Consider the following 13705-nt stretch of genomic DNA (forward strand, 5'->3'; position numbering starts at 1 on the left):
GATGAGATCACAATAATCACAACATTTTTGTTTGATTTTAATATAAATAGACCTTGATATAAACCATAAAGTGAGCTATTAAGGAACTACTTGGAACTTTTAATAGGGTTGTGGGTCTCCCAATCAGCTTGTTTTAGAAAGGCTCCACCCCAAATAATCTTGGCAGACTGAAATGGCAATGCTTTTCAGTCCAAAACCACCTTGTCCCTACATTCCAACACATGAACTTCAAAACCCCACCTTAAGCTACAGTCTCACCTTGGAGTTGTTTGTACTAGAGGTTTTCGTGTGGCTCGGAAGGTAACAAAGGCTGTGACGGCAGAGAAGAAGATCCAAATAACTAGAAACCTCCACCAGTGTAGCTTCACTGTGAAATAGAGGGGAACAACCCACATCTGAAAGAGGGTCACCATCTGAAACACAAACACAAGCGCTTCAGCCTGAGACACAAGTCCACAGTGCTTCTCCTCTTCTATCTTTCCTGGAGCCTCTTCTACATCTCTAGTTTTCACTAAGCACAGTTCTACTAGTGATCAGTTAGAAACCTGGAACCATGTCCAACTCTTCCCTTCCATTCCATTCCTCTTTGCATTGTCTTGGTGTGTTCTTGCAAACTCTTGCATGGCCAACTGTAACAGCCTCTTTGTTCATTCCCTACAACCAAGGAGGTCAGACTGCCTATAAGTCAAGTTGTCTCTCTTGGCCTAAAATGCCTTTCCTGCCTCCTTTTCTGACACAGGAAGCCTTCACTCTCCTTTCTAATCAGAATTAGACATGACTTTCTAATCATGTCCTAAAAGCATTTTCTTTTCTTTCTTTTTTTTTTTTTTTGGCCAGTCCTGGGCCTTGGACTCAGGGCCTGAGCACTGTCCCTGGCTTCTTCCCGCTCAAGGCTAGCACTCCGCCACTTGAGCCACAGCGCAGCTTCTGGCCGTTTTCTGTATATGTGGTGCTGGGGAATCGAACCCAGGGCCTCGTGTATCTGAGGCAGGCACTCTTGCCACTAGGCTATATCCCCAGCCCAGCATTTTCTTTTCTACCATCATTTCAGGGCATACCTAGAATGTGAGGCTGGCTTGTAATTCATTTACAAGTGGAAACTGGCACAGTATGGGCCCTTGGTAACTTTGCATAAGAGAAAAGTAAAACAAGACCAGAAAGACTCCCCCTAAAAGGGAGACACACTTGTTTTTAAAGAAATGAGAGAGGAGGTAACAAGTTAGATAAGAAATGTACTCACTGCCTTATGTATGAAACTGTAACCCCTCTGTACATCACTTTGACAGTAAAGAAATGAAAAAAAAAAAAAAGAAAAAGAATTCTCTTCTAGAGCCAGGCACTGGTGGCTCACGCCTGTAATCCTAGCTACTCAGGAGGCTGAGATCTGAGGATGTGCTTCAAGGCCAGCCAGGCCAGAAAAGCCCCTGTAAGACTCTTATCTCCAATCAACCACTCAAAAGCTAGAAGTGGAGCTGTGGCTCAAAGTGGTAGAGTGCTAAATCATGATCAGAAAAGCTCAGAGATAGTACCCAGGCCCTGAGTTCAAGCCCCACAACGGCAGGAGAAAAAAAAAAAAAAACTCTTCTAAGATGGATGCTGGTGGCTCATGCCTGTAATCTCAGCTACTCAGGAGGCTGAGATCTGATCATGGTTCAAAGCCAGCCTGGGCAGAGAAGTCCCTATGACTCTTTTTTAAATTATTTTTTATTTTGTTTATTTGTTTTGTTTTTGTTGCCAGTCCTGGGGCGTAGACTCAGGGTCTGAGCACTGTCCCTGGCTTCTTTTTGCTCAAGGCTAGCACTCTACCTCTTGAGCCATAACACCACTTCTGGCTTCTTTCTATATATGTGGTGCTGAGGAATCGAACCCAGGGCTTCATGTATACGAGGCAAGCACTTTACCACTAGACCATATTCCCAGCCCCCTAGGACTCTTATCTCTAATTAACTACCAGAAACCTAGAAGTGAAGCTATGGCTCATAGTGGTAGAGTGCTAGCCTTATAAAGCACAGCAACAGGGGCTGGGGATATGGCCTAGTGGCAAGAGCGCTTGCCTCGTATACATGAAGCCCTGGGTTCAATTCCCTAGCACCACATATATAGAAAATGGCCAGAAGTGGCGCTGTGGCTCAAGTGGCAGAGTGCTAGCCTTGAGCAAAAGGAAGCCAGGGACAGTGCTCAGGCCTTGAGTCCAAGCCCCAGGAATGGCCAAAAAACAAACAAACAAACAAACAAACAAACAAATAAATAAATAAAGCACAATGCCTAACATATGAAACTGTAACCTCTCTGTACATCAGTTTGATAATAAAAAGTTGAAGAAAAAAAAATAAAGCACAGGAACAGTGCCAGGCCTTGAGTTCAAGGCCCACAACGGGAAAAAAACAAAAGACAAAAAACAAAACAGAAAACAAAACAAAACAAAAAACTTTTCCCTTCTTCAGAGTTTTACCTTACACTTGTTAGATGAGGAGTTACAAATCCACTCTACTTCTACTACAAAAGCTTGGTGCTTGCTTTTTTCAAGTCCTATAGTTAAAAAAACAAAACCTGAAAACATTTGCTCCTGGGTATTTCTAGACCAGTGTTGGACAGTGTTATCCAATCAAAATATAAAGCAAATCACAGATAAGATTTTAAAATATCTATATTTTATTTAAACCAATATATCTAATATATAATTTCAACATGTACAAAGTATTAGAGTTATTATTTAGTGCTAGGCTTGAACCCAGGGCCTTGTGCATACTAAGCATGGTACTCAACCACTGAGCTATACTCCCATAATATACAACCCCATAATACAAAACTTTCAGTTAAAATATTTTGGTTTCTGGAGACGATGAGATATGACATATACTTCACATTTATAGCACATTCCAAATATCCAGTAGCCACATGTGGACAGTAGTCTCAGTGGACAGGGCAACACAGTGTTTTAGCTGTCTGAAGCTATCACATCCTTAAACTGCTCAAAGACAAGAAAATCCCTTATTTTTTGGTGTTATTTTACAGATTAATAAAAAGAGAGAAGCCAGGCAGAAGGATTGTGAGTTTGAAAAGCCCCCTCCCTCCCCCCGGTTGAACTCAGAGCCTAGGCTGTCCCTGAGCCTCTCTAGTGCTCTACCACTTGAGCCGCAGCACCACTTCTAGCTTTTTCTGCTTATGTGGTACTGAGGAATCGAAAGGGCTTCATGCATGCTAGGCAAGCATTCTACCACCAAGCCACATTCCCAGTCTCAGATATTCTTTTATTTGCCGGTCCTGAGGCTTGAATTCAGGCCCTGGGCACTGTCCATAACCTTCTTTTTGCTCAAGGCTAGCACTCTACCACTTGAGCCACAGCGCTACTTCCAGCTTTTTCTGTTTATGTGGTACTGAGGAATCAAACCCAGGGCTTTGTGCATGCTAGGCAAGCACTCTACCACTAAGCCACATTGCCAGCCGAGTTTGAGACCTTGAGTGAAGAAATGAGAGCAGGGAAGAGAATACAAGCAAGTGCAAGCAAAAGAACAAGAAAGACAAAAGAATGGTAAGCAGAACCACTTTGCTTCTGAGATTCCAACAGTACTGGCTGCTAGTCAGGGAATCATATATCTCACTATCAATTCTACTGTATCAGAACCCACTAAGTGAAGCACTCTATAAACTGTTCTGCCTTACATCAAAAGTGTAGACACATCAGGATACAGCTGCCAATCAAGGAGACACTGGGAGGAGAGCAGGAAAAGAAATGACTAACAACAGGAGGGGATGAACAACCAGAATCACAACACTAAGTGGGGGCAAAGGGGTTTTTGTTGTTTGCATTGTTTGTTTTAACAGATCCATGGAGCTATTCACAAAACAGTAAGCCAAGAGATTAGAGGAGAATTAAGTAAATCTGGCCACATTTGTTCTCCATGAAAAAGAACAAGAATTCCTGGTCTCCATGGCTTTTCAAAAATCAAGCTATTAAATAAAACAAGTAGCCTGCTCTAATAGCCCCTTTCAACTACCCATCAATCATTAATAACATATTCTGAGGGAGAATTGGTGGTCAAAATTTGAAAAACTCAAAACTCTTTTTTTTTTTTGCATGGGACTTTTTTTACTGGGACTTTAGCTCCAAGATTCCCATTTGCTAAACCAGTGCTCTGCCACTTGAATCAAGCCCCTAACCCCAAGAAATTTGTTTCTACATGAGCTGTAGCTCTGTACTTGTTGAGAGAGTTCAGAGAAGCAAAGAACTAGATTCCATTCTGGCTTGATCAAGGACAAGTAGGAGCAAAATGGTGAAAAATCTTGCCTTGATTTATAATCATCAGAAAAAAAGTTAATCAACTGAAAATGGAAGAACTGGAAAGAGGAGCAGAGGGGCATGACAGTGGGAAAGAAAAAGGGAAAGAAGACAAATTTAGACATAGGACTAGACTCTATGCCAGTAGGCCCAGTGGAAGCCCAACAGACCCGGCTCTGGGTTCTAGCACTGTTATGCTTCCAGCTCATTGTGTCACTCTAAGAGGACTTTGTCTCCTTGAAGAAAAGTTTGGCAGGGCTGGGAATGTGGCTTAGTGGTAGAGTGCTTGCCTAGCATGCATGAAGCCCTGAGTTCGATTCTTCAGCACCAATAAACAGAAAAAGCTGGAAGTGGTGCTGTGGCTCAAGGGGTAGAGTGCTAGCCTTGAGCAAAAAGAAGCCAGGGACAGTGCTCAGGTCCTGAGTCCAAGCCCCAGGACTGGCAAAAAAGAAAAGAAAAAAGAAAGGTTTGGCTTGATTTCTCAGGCCTCACTTTATTTTTTTTAAATTTACTTTATTGTTATTATACAGGTGATGGAAAGAGGGATTACATGAATCAGGTAATGAGTACATTTCCTTTCATACATTGTCTTCTATTCCCTCTTTCTCTTCCAGAGGCCTCTCTTCTAACATGCTAAGGTATGTTAAATACCTCTCGGGATTTTTACTAGATTGGAGGCATAATACTTATTGGCATTTTGTTTAGTAAATAATTTTTTTCTTTTTTTAAGATGGGGGACTGAACTTGTGGTCCTATGCTTGCTTGGCAAATGCTATACTATTTGAGCCATAGCTTTGCCCTTACCAGATACGTTTTCTTCCTTCCCTCTTTCCTTTTTTTTTTTTTTTTTTTTTTTTTTTTTGTGGAGCTTGAACTCTGGGCCTGGGTGGGATCCCTGAGCTCTTTAGCTCAAGGCTAGATCTCTATCACTTTAAGCCACAGCACCACTTCAATTTCCTGGTGGCTAATTGAAGCTAAGAGTCTCACAGACTTTCCTTCCCTGGCTAGCTTAAACCTTGATCCTCAGATCTCAGCCTCCTGAGTGGCTAGGATTACAGGCATGAGCCATCAGCGCCTGGCAAGTTTAAACTTTTTTTTTTTAATAATTGCATTTTTTAGTTGTTAAAATAATGTACAGAGGTTACAATTACATATGTAGGCAGTGAGTACACTTCTTATCAAACTTTTTACCTCCTTCATTTTTAAAGAAGTTTAATAGAGAAATGAACTTAAACTTCTTTAAGGAAGATATTTTTAATGGTTAGCATGGCAATGACAAGAACTTTGATGCCACCTTGTGGCAATGCTTATGAAGACATAGTTGATTCAACTTGTTCAACTTTAAATACTTATGCCCAGTACTGTGGAAACTACAAGACAATAGCTATGCAAAGTATCAAATATTAACACAGGACTTAGAGGAGAAAAGTAGCAGTGTGGGCAGATTCTTAGAAAAATTTTCTGCAAGAAATGGACAGTGGTTCTAAAGAAGGCTTTAGCTAGGCAGAAAAGAAAAAACCATTCTCTTTTCCCTAAATCTACAAATAAAAAGTTAAAACTGAAGAGTGGCCTGTACCAACTCATCTGCTGAGGGACAAGCCCAGTTTCTCTGACAGAGGATAAGAACTAGTAAAAGACCATCTATCACTCTAAAGATGATCGTGTTAGATGCTTATAGTAAGAGATTATATTTAGTTACATTGCCTTTTTTTAGTTGAAGGCTTTCTATTACTGGAGGTGAGCTATATAGAATCAACACTTCAGTTCTTTGTAATTCATATGAAGATAAAGAAGGCAACCTCCAGATTAATTTCATCTCAGAGAAACTAGAATTCATGAAAAGAACTCCTAGAACACATCTTCCCTGGGTACCAGCTGCCTTGCTACTATGCAAATGCTTGACACTCTCAGGATTCTCATTTCATCACCTCTGCATCTTCCTATATCATAGGCAGAGATCACCATGCTTGGCTAAAAAGAGATATTGTAAATGAAAGGACAACTTTAAGTGCAGGTAGGAGAATAAAGAAATTCAATAGAATAATCAACTTGAAAAATGCTGACAAGTGGATTTGGGTCAACCTAGAAGGATATATCTGGGATGTGTACTAAGGCTCAGCTCAATACTTGCCTAGTTTTGATGAAGGACCTGTTTACTAAACTGTCTACAGTAAGCAGCTTAGGGTGGGAAGGAGGGTGAAGAAGCATGAAGTAAACATGGAAATGCAAAAAAAAAAAAAAAGATATTCATGGGATAGCACACTGAGAGGGGTGACAATGACCAAGATGTATTGTACTGTACTCATAATCTGACTTGTTGAATTGGAACCCTTTTGTACAACTACACAAAATAGAAATTAAAAAATAGATTCAAAATTAAGAAAACTTGTTTTTAAGGTTCTAACTCTAATACTCCATGAGCTGACTAGCGAAAATGAAGAATCAAAACCACTTGATGAAACCTAACAAGCTATCCAAGTATAGGAAGGAAGAGTGACTTACTAGATCTAGAGGTTTCAGTTGGTACAAAAAAATGCCAAGTCAACCTTAGACTGGGAAGATGCTCAGAGTGAAAGAGGCAGCTCTCTATATTTCTTTGCTGTCACAGCATCATTGGGGCCTTGGAATAGGGTCTTGGGACCACATTGTACAATGAACACTGACAAATAAGCATGTCCACAAAAAATGTCAGGATTATAAAATGCTTAAAATATATCACATAAAGCACAGAAGGCACTGAGATATTAGGTCTTGAGAAGACTCCAGGAAAGCCTGGTTATTGCCTCTAGTTATTTGTAAAGTTGTCTACAAGACCAATTAGCAGATCTATTCACTGTAGTTTCTATGACTTGGCAAGAACCAACACATTGCTAGAACAGTTTATATCAGAAATGAAGCAGGCAATTTCCTCCGACTGCACTAGCAAACTGTCATCCTTACCACATGAAACAAGCCACATAGCATTGCTAATATATGTGCTACTGACCTAAAAAGTTTGTCTTTGTGTCCCTTTTGCCTCTGGGTCCAACTCTTTCAAAGAATCACAGAATAAAGTCTCCCCTGTGTCTCAGGACTATTTTTCTAATACCTAGAACTATGGTTTCCTTCCCAAGCTATGTCTTTTCCAGGCAAGAGTCAAAGAGCCATTTAATAAACACTAAGCACTCTGGGACACTCTACTAAGGACTGGCAAACTAAGAAAAGAGAAATAAAACATCTTCAAGCTCACTGAGCCCTGGCAGGCAAGAAAGTACAGATGAGACAGTACTCAAAGTGGAGGAACAAGAAAAGCTTCCTAAAGGAGGCATCCTTTCATCTCTGAGTTGATAGCTTAGTAGGTCCAGGTGCAAGAACGGAACATGATGAGTGATCTAGGAAGGAAGATGGCATGATGGAGAAAGTACCAGTCTGTAGATAGAAGTAAGAAGTGAGTCTAAAGAAATAGGTAAGGTTCAGAGAAGGGGGGGTGGTGTGTGTGTGTGTGTGTGTGTGTGTGTGTGTGTGTATGATATCAAAGTAGATTACTATCCCTTACTATTTATCAGCATTCTCTATCCATATCCTAGTAATTCTTTTAATTTCTTCAAGATTTCCAGGTTGGAAATTTTACTGATCTTCCATTCCAGGAGGGAACAGAAGTTCAGGAGGTGGGGCTTTGAAAAGAAACTATATTTGGGAGCAGAGATGATGAAAGCTTCTCCTTGGAGATCTTTAAAAATAGGACAGATACTTTTCCAGGCATAAACTTATCCCTTCTCCTAACATCCCTGGGGGAGCCAGAGAAAAAGTAACAACAGACTGTGAATAGATAATGAAAACAGAGCTACAGGGCTGAGTGTAGCTTAGTAGTACAGTATTCTTCTAACATGTGCAAGGGCCCTGGGTTCCAATCCCAGTACAAAAAGAGGGAGGAAGGAAGCAGAGCAGAGCAGAAGGGAGGGAAAGGAATTGGCTGGGAATATGGCCTAGTGGTAAAGTGCTCACCTCGTATACATGAAACCCTGGGTTCAATTCCTCAGCACCACAAAAATAAAGAAAGCCAGAAGTGGTACTGTGGCTCAAGTGGTAGAGTGCTAGCCTTGAGCAAAAAGAAGCCAGGGACAGTGCTCAGGCCCTGAGTTCAAGCTCCAGGACTGGCAAAAACAAAACAAAACAAAAAAGCAAATTTGGTTTGCGATACATTCTAATCCAGATCTTTTGTTCCCCCAGATGCTGGGGAGATAAGATGATGAGAATAAAGGGAGTTTGTAGAAGTACTTGAGATCCAAAGAAACTGAGGCAAAAGTCATTAAAGCAGGAAAATCAGGAGAGCTAAAAACAGAAATGAATGTAGAAACAAAATAATTTCCTAAAGCCTGTGAAAGAAACCTATGGGAAGAACACAAACTAAGCAGTACCGTTGGGGTTTGAGTCCAGTTCCCCAATATAATGATGGTATGTTCCTAGCAAATCACTGCAGATTTTGCTTTGAGGTGTTTTTTTTTTTGCCAGTCCTGGGCCTTGGACTCAGGGCCTGAGCACTGTCCCTGGCTTCTTCCTGCTCAAGGCTAGCACTCTGCCACTTGAGCCACAGCGCCGCTTCTGGCCATTTTCTGTATATGTGGTGCTGGGGAATCGAACCTAGGGCCTCATGTATCCGAGGCAGGCACTCTTGCCACTAGGCTATATCCCCAGCCCCTTGCTTTGAGTTTTAATAATTTGAAAAATGGAAACAAATTCTGATCCTATCTTACAGTTTTCTTATAAATGAAAGTTTGGTGTGTTTATTTCTTTTTATAGTGCTGAACCCAGGGCTTTGTAGCATGCTCAACAAGCACAAAACTACTAAGTTACATTTTACCCAAGAAAAGTATTTTGTAACAATTAACAAATTTAAACTATAAGCAATTTAAGCTATTACTGTTGTTGGAACAGAAAAGTACATGGAATTTAGATACAGAAAAGTCTTGCAGTAAGATGTTACTTAAAGCTGTTACTTAAAACAAGTTATTTTTCTCTAAATAGCAGTTAACTTGGACTAACTTTCTCGACTAAATTTTAATGTGAAGTAAGTCTCACCTCCTCACACTCTCAATGTTATTTTCTCTGTAGGGCTTCTGGTTGGGTTGATCCTGCCCCACCCCCCAAGGGATATGGCAATGTCTGGAGACATATTTGGTTGTCACCTTGAGGGAGGGGTACTATTATCTAGTAGGTAGAAGCCAGCTGTGCTGTTAAACATTCCACAGCTTCCCCTCCCCCTATCCCCAACAAAGAAAAATCTGGCTGGAAATGCCAAGAGTTTCCCTGGTGAAAAACCCGAGTGAGGAGAACAGAAGTAGTGCTTTTCTACTTTAAGGTCACATGTACCACTGAGAGGCTGGGCCGCCAACCAGCACTAGGAAAGAACAAAAAGTGTTATTGAGTCTGAGCGGAACATGAGCCTTATCAATGAATTCCATCATCCTTTGGCATGACATAAGCAAGTTGTTTTTTTTAAGTTCTCAAGGTTAATCTAAAATGTTCAAGTTTCTGCTACTCAAGAACAATTTCAGTGCCTTTCCTTTTTACAATATTCTCGAGGGAGTTGTTCGGATTCCCTTTTATCACTAACACATTGTACTATACTTAATATACATGTTTTGTCTGTACCTGTTCGTGCAAACTATCTTTTTATGCACAAGCTTTTAATTTATTTATTTTTAAGCCAGTCCTGGGGCTTGGACTCAGAGCCTGGGTACTGAGGAATCAGAATCAAACCCATGGCTTTGTGCATGCTAGGCAAGCACTCTACCACTAAGTCACATTTCCAGCCCAATTTTTAATTTTTTTTTTTTTGCCAGTCCTGAAGCTTGAACTCAGGGCCTGAGCACTGTCCCTGGCTTCTTTTTGCTCAAGGCTAGCACTCTGCCACTTGAGCCACAGCGCCACTTCCGGCTTTTTCTATATATGTGGTGCTGAGGAATCGAACCCAGGGCTTCATGTATACAAGGCAAGCACTCTTGCCACTAGGACACCTTCCCAGCCCCTCAGTTTTTAATTTCTTAATTAGCACTTTTCTGTTTTCACCTTTCTGCTCAGTAGAATGCTTTTAAAGGTCCATCCAAGTTGTTGGAAGTACACCCAATCTGCTGCTTTCAAGTATAGCACACTTTCACTGTACACATCTACCACATTTTATTCTCTCAGGTGGAGCTCCAGAGTTTGAGTTACAAATCATACGTAATCAAAACCCTCTCATATCAGCCTCACAGGACATGTGTCAGCTGGTCTGAGTAATGCTATGCTGCAATTCACAATGCCTGTACTTGTTTTTAGACCCATGGAAGACTGCAAAGGCTTCTCCTTCTCCAATCTCTGGCATTATTCAGCTTTCTAATTTTTGACAGTCTAAAAGATGTAAAGTGGTATCACTGATTAAATACAAACTCTCTTTAAATACAAACTCTAGCGACTCTTGAGCACCTCTTACGTTCAATGTTCTGTAGGGTTTCCTTTCCTGTAAAATGTTTGCTCATATTATTTGCCCCCTTTTCTCTTCAGTTAACTTTTAGGAACTCATTTGTATTCTGTGGTTAATCTTCCTGCTGCTGGGGCTCAAACTAAGGCCCTCATGCATGGTATGCAAGCACTCTACCACTAAGCTACATTCCCAGCCTTATGTAATTCCTTTGTAAAATGTAGATATTAACTTATTGCCAGGTTTTAATCATCACCAATCTCTTCTTCATTTGATTATCAACTTTGCCTATTGTATCATTTCTAGAACAAAAATCCTTCATTTTAAGCTAATCAAATTGAATAAATCTTTCTATACATTTTATTGACTGCATAACTTTATTTTTCATAATTAGATCTTGGGGGGGGGTTATATGTGTAGTACTGAAGATTGAACTCTACCACTTGAACCATGCTTCTAGATTTTTTGTTGGTATTTTCAAGGTAAGCTTTTGCCAGGCCTGCCTACACTGTGATCCTCCGACTCATGCTTCTTCACCTCACTGGGACAAGCACGTGCCATCGCACATAGCCACTGTGCTCCTCCTGGAGCTACAATAACAGGATTTTTCTGCCACTGCACCTAGCCATCAGCTAAGAGTCTCTTGAACTTTTTTTTCCAGTCTGGCCTTGAACAGAGATCCCCCATCTCTGCCTTCCAAGTAGCTAGGCTTATAGCTTTGAGTTATGATACCAGGCTTCATAATTAGTCTTTAATCTTTTTAAATTTTATTTTGATGGTAGTGGTGGTGGTTCTGGGGTTTGAACTCAGGGCCTTACACTTTCAAGGCAGGTGTTACCACTAGTTCTACCCCTCCACCCCTTTTTTATACTGGTTATTTTTAAGATAGGATCTCACTTTTTGGTTAAACCCTTGTCTGAACCACAATCCTCCTCTTTCTCCTTTTCCTCCTCTCTTCTTCTTCCCTCCTCCTCTGCCTCCTCCTCCTTCTGACAAATGGTTCTGGGGTTTGCACTCAAAAGCCTCACACTTGCTAGGCTGGCTAGTATACTACCACTGTGCCACACATACATTTTACTGCTTTTTCACTGCTTCCTGCTCAAACATACACTGGAGCCATAATCCACCTACTTTAGGATCCTGGCCTTGTTGGGATCACAGTGTACACCATGGTATCTAGTTCTCCTGCCTCAGAAGGAATCTCTCAGACTTTTCTGCAATCTTCACTTTCATGCAGCGTGAGGTGAAAAGCATGAACCACTGTGCCCAAGCTATGCACTGAGAAGGGGACTTAAGGACTTCTCTGCCTAGGCTAGCCTCAAATCTCAATCCTCAAAATCTCATCCTCTCAAGTACCTAGGACTACAGTAGGGGGCAATTGTGCCTACCCATCTTTTTTCTCTTTTGTGTTGCTTGGGATCACAGTCTTGTGCTTTGTTGTTACTTTTAGGTCTGACACTCAAACTTGGTCTCAAACTTGGTACCTGCCACTTTCACTTTCACTCATTGGCTAGCATCCTGCCCACGGCGCCACACTCCTACCCCAAACACAAACACCGAGCTATACACTCAACCCTAAACTATATTGTTTCCTTTGTACTCAGTGTTATGTAACAATCTAGCTTTAATTTTTCTCCACATGGTAAGTGGCCCTCAACACACCCTACCTAATAATCTTTTCTTCATTGATAGGTGGGCTACACCTATCTTGGGTATTAGGTTGACACATGGATCTGTCTCTGAAATTCTTACTCCATCCTATTCATCTATTTGTCCATGTATCTGGTAGGGGAAGTCTTGGTATTTGCTTTTTTCTTGCTTTATTCTTAAACTTCCATGTAGAGGTAGAAGTCAGATGCTGGTGGCTCATACCTATAATCCTAGTTATTCAGGAATCTGAGATAGATCTGAAGGATCAGAGTTCAAAGCTCACTCCAGAACAAGTCTTCAGGATTCTACCTCCAACTGACAAGCAAAATGCCAGACTGCAGATGTGACTCAAGTGGTAGAGCACTAGCTATAAGCAACAACTCTGAGTGAAAGTGCTAGGCCCTGAATCAAGCTTCAGTACTGACAGTAAGAAAGAAAAAGAAAGAAGGAAGGAAGGGAGGGAGGGGGGGAGGGAGGGAGGGGGAAGAAAGAGAGAGAAAGAAGAGGGGGAAAAGGAGGGTAGGAAGAAAGGTAGATGAAGAAAGCAAGCAAGCTCAATATCCTTAGGTTCATCTCAAAATTATAATGAGAAACGACTTCATTCTCATGAGGGTAGCTGTAACAAAAAAAGTATAAAATACTGGTGAGACTGTTATAGCAATTGGAATTGAATCCATTGTGGGTTGAGATGTAAAATGATACAGCTACTATGAGAAACAATTTGGCAGTTTCCCAAAAAGTTAAACTGAAGCCAGGGAGTGGTGGCACATGCCTATATTATCAGGTAGTTTGAAGCTATCTGGAATCAGAGGTGTTAAGATTTTTTTTTAAATAGTGATTATTTAATGGTTATAAGGCTCTCCCTCTTTTGTTCTTTGCTTTGTTGTTGTTGTTTTTTGCCGATACTGAGGGTTAAACTCAGGGCCTTGCATATGCTAGGCAGGTGCTTTACCAGTTGAACTATGACTACAGCCCTCTTTTTTTTTTTTTTTGCCAGTCCTAGGCCTTGGACTCAGGGCCTGAACACTCACTGTCCCTGGCTTCTTTTTGCTCAAGGCTAGCACTCTGCCACTTGAGCCACAGCGCCACTTCTGGCCATTTTCTATATATGTGGTGCTGGGGAATCGAACCCAGGGCTTCATGTATACGAGGCAAGCACTCATGCCACTAGGCCTTATTCCCAGCCCCTACAGCCCTCTTTAGTTACTTTTTTGGGTGGAGTCTTGAGTTAACCCTGGGTTATCCTGGACCACAATCCTCATTATTTATGCCTCTTGAATAGTTGGGATGTCAGGTATATATCACTACTACACTCTTCTCACAAGCTGGCCTTGAAA

The 13705-nt window shown here is 41.2% G+C and overlaps 1 protein-coding gene across 2 annotated transcripts in view; it reads right to left on the bottom strand.

The window, feature by feature from the left end:
- Rnf121 (ring finger protein 121) overlaps positions 1-13705 on the bottom strand; it is a 61156-nt gene that overhangs the window by 19288 nt on the left and 28163 nt on the right. For both annotated transcript variants that reach the window (XM_048359428.1, XM_048359429.1), the window contains one exon: positions 259-413. In XM_048359428.1, the coding sequence (XP_048215385.1) occupies positions 259-413 (155 nt within the window). The remainder of the gene's footprint in view (positions 1-258; positions 414-13705) is intronic.

The sequence above is a fragment of the Perognathus longimembris genome, chromosome 13 (assembly GCF_023159225.1).
Source record: "Perognathus longimembris pacificus isolate PPM17 chromosome 13, ASM2315922v1, whole genome shotgun sequence".
In the NCBI taxonomy this organism is placed as follows: domain Eukaryota; kingdom Metazoa; phylum Chordata; class Mammalia; order Rodentia; family Heteromyidae; genus Perognathus; species Perognathus longimembris.